At 40.2% G+C, this 8,300-nt stretch overlaps 1 protein-coding gene across 1 annotated transcript; it reads left to right on the forward strand.

Moving 5' to 3' along the window:
* The first annotated feature begins 888 nt into the window (after positions 1-888).
* Positions 889-7,666, forward strand: LOC146632491 (kelch-like protein 10). Its single transcript, XM_085354428.1, has 5 exons — positions 889-1,034; positions 4,523-5,012; positions 5,471-6,082; positions 6,582-6,731; positions 7,313-7,666. Exons 1-5 carry the CDS (start codon positions 889-891, stop codon positions 7,664-7,666), a joined length of 1,752 nt encoding a protein of 583 aa, XP_085210554.1.
* The last annotated feature ends 634 nt before the right edge of the window (positions 7,667-8,300 follow it).

The following is an 8,300-nucleotide window of genomic DNA, read 5'->3' on the forward strand; positions in this document are numbered from 1 at the left end:
CGGCCGTTACCATGACAACAGTAAACTCGCGAGGTATGTAGACGGGTCTGCACTTCACAGTCAAATATTCCAAATCCGGGGAACAATGGCTGTCTGCCTGTGTATATCTGTACACTCCTGTTATGTCCTAGCTGAGACACCACAGGCAAGAGGATGGACGGCAGAGAAGACAAGGAAGTCCAGAAAAGAAAAACAAATAAATAAAAAAGAGAAAAGTGGTACCCTGCTGTGTATGTTCTTACTTGGACTCTCAATATGTATCTTGTATTGTATGAGACAGCTTCATCTTGTGGCCAAACGAAGTAACAGCACTAGTCTAACACTTAAAATAGATAATTTTTCTTTTACATTTCTGTTAGTTAGGTCAGTATTTGTGAGTGAAAAGATTTTCAAAGTTCAGAATAGGTATTACTTTTAAAGATTGGCTGTGTGACAGGCAAAAAGTGTCAAATGTAGGAGACTGCAGACAGGATTAAACTAGCAACACAGACACCTCAGTATCAGTAAAAATTCACTAGAACAAAATGTTTTTTCTGAAGTTTTTTTCCCCTTACTTCCCTTAAAAATGTTTTCCTGTTTACTTTAAATGGAATGTAGTTTAGTTTGAAAAGTACACTGTTTTGTTTCAGTTAGTCCTCATCATTCTTCTAGGTTTTTTTTAATTATTATTTTTTAAATGGATGTAAATTAGTTAGTGATGTAACACATTTTGATGATTTTCTGTGATCTCATATTGTAACATTCTAAAACTCACAGGCTCACACTTCCAACTGAAAAAAAAACTCTTCATAGATTTACTTTACTAAGCTGACCTGGTTACCAATAGACATGTCGAAGAAGACAGAACAGGGAAAAACTTGCACAGACTTAAATTTTCACAGAAGAGAAATGGAGAAAAAGATGAGCGACTCGGTATGCACAGCCCTGAACAAATTCCATCTGGATGGAAAACTGTGTGATGTGGTGCTCGTAGTGGACAATGTTATGTTTGACGCCCACAAGATCATCCTCAGTAGCTGCAGCTCATACTTTTGGTGAGTAGGTTATCTCAGCAGGAACAAAGTATCAGCAAGAAACTCCGTGAGTAACCAAATTCAAAGGTACATAATGTCTCTGATTGTGAAAACTAATACAAAATACAGTTTAAGTCATAATTTTCAAGTCCTTCTTTCTATTTAGAAGAGGGGTCTCAAACTTAAATGAGCTGTGGGCACTGTCACCTCCCTGGATGGCTGCTTCCGTAGTGCAAAAAGTAGTGCAAAAAAACAAACAAGAAAAAACCCACAAATATTTCCAAAAATGTAGTGTTTTGTTTGTTTTTTTAAATTTGAAATATTGTGTAACAAAAAAAAAAAAACACCTAAAAACGTGAACTGAAATGTTTTTCTCTCACTCTTAATTAACTAAAGTCTTTCATTAAACTACCAAATAAACAAATTGGTACTCTCTTTCTGGCCAGACATGTGGCAGGACTTCTGCAATAGTTTTGTTCGTGTTTAACAAAATAAAAATGCAGACATAAGCATTCACATTAGCTTTTAACTGCTAGTGAAGATTGTTTTCTTTACAAAAACTCTCTCACTGAACTAACACAGCCAATCCCTCAACATGTATCTATTCTCTGCTCATATTGCCTTCATATTAAATAATGATTTGCTTTTTAAAGAACTTATTTTGACATTGCACTCAACAACAAACAAATCCTCCCTAACAAAAAAAGTAACTTCAAGGGCCAAACTGCATTATATTTCTTCACATCAATATACGAACCACAAGTAGGGGTGACGTAGGCCGCAAGTGGCCCGCAGGCCACGAGGTTGAGACCCCTGATTTAGAAATTTGTTTTGGTCAGCCTTTCTTGGTTGTTTGACCTTCACTATACCGACTGTGGTATGTGTGACAACATAAGTTCCTCAAGGCTTACGATTAATGGGAGTATTTGTTGTGGTATTACAACATGTGGTATGGGAAAGAATCCTGGTCCAACAGATTACACAGTATGGCATGTTGAAACTTGAAGTCAGCACTGCAAAAAGTCTACCTTAAAACCATGATGGAGACAACTTTTGTCTTGCAGCAAAACTTCTACAAAAATTTGCATGATCATAGAAGTGTTAAATGTCCTTGTAATATCTTTTTAACCAAATTAAATTTCCATTTTATCAAGAAAAAAGTATTTATTCAAAGCATATATATATATATATATATATATATATATATATATATATACTCAACAAAAATATAAACGCAACACCTTTGTTACTGCTCCCATTCCCCATGGGATGGACGTAGAGACCTAAAATGTGTGGTAGTGGGCACATCTGCCATATTGAGATAATCCATCCCACCTCACAGGTGTGCCACATCAGGATGCTGATCTGACATCATGAGTAGTGCACAGGTGTACCTCAGACTGCCCACAACAAAAGGCCACCCTGGAATGTGCAGTTTTGTCTCACAGCAAAATGCCACAGATGCCACAAGCAATGAGGGAGCGTGCAATTGGCATGCTGACAGCAGGAATGTCAACCAGATCTGTCGCCCGTGCATTGAATGTTCATTTCTCAACCATAAGCCGTCTCCACAGGCATTTCAGAGAATATGGCAGCACATCCAACCGGCCTCACAACCGCAGACCTCGTGTAACCACACCAGCCCAGGACCTCCACATCCAGCAGGTTCACCTCCAAGATCGTCTGAGACCAGCCACCCAGACAGCTGCTGGAACAATTGGTTTGCACAACCAAACAATTTCTGCACAAACTGTCAGAAACCGTCTCAGGGACGCTCAACTGCATGCCCGTCGTCCTCATCGGGGTCTTGACCTGACTCCAGCTCGTCGCCGTAACAGACTTGTGTGGGCAAATGCTCACATTCGATGGCGTCTGGCACGTTGGAGAGGTGTGCGCTTCACGGATGAATCATGGTTCACATTGTTCAGGGCAGATGGCAGCTGAGAATGTCCCAGTTCTTGCATGGCCAGCATACTCACCGGACATGTCACCCATTGAGCATGTTCGGGATGTGCTTGACCGGCGTATACGACAGCGTGTACCAGTTCCCACGAATATCCAACAACCTCGCACAGCCATTGAAGTGGAGTGGACCAACATTCCACAGGCCACAATTGACAATCTGATAGACTCCATGCGACGATGTGTTGCACTGCATGAGGCAAATGGTGGTCACACCAGATACTGACCGGTTCTGGGTCCCCAGACCCCCAATAGCGCAAAAAACTGCACATTCCAGGGTGGCCTTTTGTTGTGGGCAGTCTGAGGTACACCTGTGCACTACTCATGATGTCAGATCAGCATCCTGATGTGGCACACCTGTGAGGTGGGATGGATTATCTCAATATGGCAGATGTGCCCACTACCACACATTTGGACTGATTTGTGACCACTGTTTGGGAGGGATGGTTATATTGTGTATCTGGAATGAATTTTAGGTCTCTACGTCCATCCCATGGGGAATGGGAGCAGTAACAAAGGTGTTGCGTTTATATTTTTGTTGAGTGTATATTTTTTTTTTTTTTTTTTTTTTTTTTGAATATGTATCCAGGAGCACCTGAAATTTTACTCATGCAAAGCCAAAGGGCACTTTTTCCTGTTTATTTGCTTTTAACCCCCAAAACAAACTAAAACCAAACAAACTCGGTTTTTCATTTGTGAATATCTAGGGGTCCTTTGAGATTAAAAAACCCCCCAAAAAACAAAACAAAAAAACCCCACAGTCACATATACGTGTAAAAAGTCTTTTGTGCAGCCACCTTTTTTATTTGTGCACCACTTTGATGTAACCACACCTACAAGAAGAACCACCCTGGAAGTGGCGACACACTCACTGGAGGTTAATTGTGTGCAGATGCATCAGAGTGCAATACCCTAATAGTTCCCAGGATTGGTACATTTTTAACTGTCAGGACCTGTCGTGACCTTTTGCACCTTCTCCTGTTGGTAGGGTTGCAAATCTGTGTATCATTGAAGAACCAGCTAGAAATGGAGTTTGGTCAGAACAATAAATGACCATTAATATATCTGTGGGCACTTGAATTCCATCACATTTCTAAATCTGCTTTTACTCTGACTACAGGATATCTTCACATATTTAAGTAAGTGATAATTCCACTGAGTAAAGAAGAGAAACAAAAGTTTTTGTGTTCAGATATACTTAAGGTACCTAATGTGAAGGTTCTCATATTGCACAAACATAAACATTTTATTATTACACTGAATTTGTCCCTTGGATGAGTGATGAAATATTTCTCCCACTGAAAACGTTACGTCCAGATGAACAGAATCAACTTTTTTGGGATTTTCTTACTTGGATGATGCATGCATCAAGACATTATATTAGATTGCAGTTACTAATTCATTAATGTGTACATTAATATTTCAGCTGGAGAAAATGTTTTTTACTTAAATGTAAGCTTTATTTTTAATACTAAAGCATAATCTAGTACTAAACTAATTTTATAAAATATACTTCCTGAAAACCTGATGTCCTCTAAATCCCACAGCACTCTCTTCACTGGAGCCTGGGCCACTCCGGAGAAGTGGATGTACACCATCCCCGGCGTGTCATCTGAGATGATGGCCGTCATCATCAATTACGCCTACACCAAATCTGTTCCTCTGACAGAGGATAACGTGGTGCCCATTTTAGCAGCTGCAGACCAGTTCTTGGTCCCGGGGATAATTCAGGCCTGCTGCTTCTTTCTGGAGGAACAGCTGTCTCCGGAGAACTGCATTGGCATCTGGAAGTTGGTGAACTTCTACTACTGCCCTGAACTGAGGAAAAAGGCCTTCTTCTACATCCTGCATCACTTTGAAGAAATCATCGGGACCACAGAGGAGCTGCTTGATTTCTCTGAGCAGCAGCTAGCCGCTGTACTTGAGAGCGATCACCTCAACGTGAAATGTGAAAACAGAGCATTTGAAGTCATCCTCTTGTGGATTGACCATATGCCTGACCAAAGACAAGGAAGTATCTCTGTGCTGCTGCCCAAGGTAACTTAACCACAAATCAACTGTAGCTGTAGTCAGCTTAATAAAACATGTAGTCCAGGCACCATAACTGGCCTGGTGACTTCATGTAATACCAGATAGTACCACATGATCGTAAAGTAAGTCAGCATAAAATGGGGTTACAGTTAAAAAGAAATGTCAAATGTTATAACAGCAGAATATTATATCTGAAAACATATCAACACATATGTTAAATTGCTCCCCACTAGTGGTTTAATTTGAATTACAATCTGTTTAGTCAGCAATTGGATCATTTTGTGTGAAAATCAGTGTGATTCCACAACGCACTTGTATTTTTTTTTACACTTAAAGGAAATTTTTTTTTAGAGGAGTGACTTTTTTTCATTGAGGTCATTATGAGATCACATTAGGCTACATGTGACTTAGTTAAAAATTAGCCTGACACCTTTGCCTTAACCCCTCATTCTTTATTTATCCAGGTACGTCTCACCTTGATGACCTCTGAATACTTCCAAAACAGCGTCATGAACAATGCCATGATAAAGAACAATGCTAAATGCATGTCCATCATCAATGAAGTAGTGGAGGTGTTTCAAGCTCGTGGTCTCAACAGACGTCCACAATTCATTTACAGTAGCTTGCTGAGCCGGCCACGTCTGCCTTCTTCCATCTTATTGGTCACTGGAGGCAAAAATCGCTCCACTGCACGATGCAGCTATGAGGCATATGATTACCGAACCAACAGCTGGGCCACTGTGGCCTGTGACATTCATCGTGCTCACCACGGAGCCGTTACGCTGGACGGCTTTGTCTACTTAATTGGTGGCTGCAACCGTGAAACTAACTTGAAAACTGTGCAAAGACTTGATCTCAGCAGCTCTACATGGCAACTTGTGACACCCATGTACAATGCCCGGTGCTATGTCAGCGTTGTTGTGCTGAATGGATGCATTTACGCCATGGGAGGCTTCAACGGACAAATTTCCCTGAGCAGTGTTGAGTGCTACAAGCCTGAGACTGACCAGTGGACCTTCGTGGCAAGAATGAATGCAAAGCGAGCTGCAGCCAGTGCCGCAGTTCTGCATGGAAAGGTAGGTGCAAGGAGACATGACTGAAAGCAGTGACCAAACTATGTTGTTTTCACTTCATTGTTCAGTCTAACAACATGTTTCTTTAAGCCAGACTATAGGAACAATTTAATGACTTTTCAGGCTCAGTGAATGGTGTAATATCATCCCAGAAGCAACCACTCCCATCAGAATAGAGATTTTTCTTTCATTTAGAGCACCATTCTATTGATTTGACACTTCTCTCCAAGGTGGACCCAAACAAAGCCACTATTAAAGAGATAACATACGCCCTTAAACTGTTTTCCAATTATTTTTCCTTGAATTTGTAACCTCTCTCTGTATGTCCTGTAAAAATGCAGTAATTGTTGATATTCCATTTCGTTTTCCGCTATTAGATAATATATCTTTATTCCTGAACCTGCCTACCAAACTCTGACTAGCTCTTCATGGATAATTAGCTACTTTCCCTTTCAGATGCTTCCTTTTACCGCAGGTTAATTTCTCTTAATCCTTTCTACAGGTTTATATCTGTGGGGGTTTCTATCAAACTTATAGCCTCCCTACAGCTGAATGCTACAATCCAGACACCAACGTGTGGACCACAATTGCTCCCATGATGTGCAGCCGAAGAGGCCTAGGAGTTATTGCTTACAAAAACCAGATATATGCAGTAAGTGTACCACAGTAATTTTATTGTACTCTAGAGTAACTTTGCAAGATTCACAGTTTAAAATAATTGTTATTTCTCTTAAACTGAGCCTCGGCACAGCTCCCAGTGCATTGCTTAGTAGTTAATGTAGATTGCATACATAAAATCATGAACTGTGCATAGCCAAACACTTACACAAGCTGAAAGAAACATACCACCATGAATCCGACTTTAGCATTATAGGGCATAGATTGCATGACATAAATCATCCACAGTCCCCCCACGGTAGTTGTCAAATCTAAAAACTATCCTGGTGCTTTGTTGTCTGTTGCATGTCTTCTTCTTCCTTTACTTCATGTTCCTTTCTCAGGAGCTTCATTTGGACTCTGGTCACTGGGGTTATGTCATTTAAAGTGCTGAAGGTTAGAACGTGAATACAGAGAAGTCATTCAGACTTACTAACAAATTTTTCCTAGTGGCCACTAGCAGCATTGCAGTGAGGAAAAAAAATGTCCGAAAGAGTTGTATTTCATAGTTTTTTTTTATTCAGTGGTACTTCTTTCTTCTGAAACTATGAACTCATGCCACTCTCCCACTCCCAGGTTGGTGGCACCATTAATGGGTACACCCCACTGCGTATTGTTGAGGCCTACAACACTATCACCAACAGATGGCGCGTCCTGCCATTTATGCATCACCCTCGCAGCCACTTTGGAATTGAAGTTGTGAATGACCAGCTCTTTGTGGTCGGAGGATATAATGGCTATCACCCTACGTGTTCTGTGGAGCGCTACGATGGGGAGGCTGGTTGGTGGTACAGGACCTCGGACTTTGCGGAGTCCCGCAGTGGCCTGAGCTGCTGCGTGCTACATGGATTCTACAGCTTGGCGGAGAATTTGTTCCCTCGTGGGCCCCTAATGCTGCCTAATGTGGATGAGGAAGGTGGAACCTTCTGACTTCAGCTTGCCTGTTATCATAGTAGCATTTTAATTAATTAATAATAAAAGTTTTTTTTTTCATTATTATTACTTTATCTCTATATTTTTATGTTTTATGTGTATTGTATTATAGTATGATTTTGGTCAGATTTATATTAATATCATGGATAAGTATACATACATACAGTATATATATAAGGAGAAAGTGGGATAGTGAGGGAGCTGAAGAAAGTAGGCAGGACTACTGGGAGGCTGGTTATACAGCAAAAAGAGAAATAGCAAATGCACCTCTACCTCTAAAGCAGGGGTCTCAAACTTAAATGAGCTGTGGGCCAATGCTGGCACTGTCATCTCATTGGAGGGCCACTTTAGTACAAAAGAAACAAACAAGAAAATACCCACAAATATTTCCAAAAATGTAGTGTTTTGTTTGTTTGTTTTATATTTCAAATATTGTATAACAAGACAAAAATACAAACATGAGCAAAATTTTTTTTTCCTCACTCTTAACTAACTGAAGCCTTTCATTGAACTACCAAATAAACAAATTGCTACTCTCTTTCCTCTTTGCTATAATTTTGTTTGCATATAACAAAATAAAAATGCAGACATAAGTGTACAAATTAGTTTTTGGCTACTAGTTAAAATTGTT

This window comes from Diplotaxodon limnothrissa, linkage group LG5, assembly GCF_057381915.1.
Source record: "Diplotaxodon limnothrissa isolate DT_005_m linkage group LG5, D_limnothrissa_male_GT1.1, whole genome shotgun sequence".
Lineage (NCBI taxonomy): Eukaryota > Metazoa > Chordata > Actinopteri > Cichliformes > Cichlidae > Diplotaxodon > Diplotaxodon limnothrissa.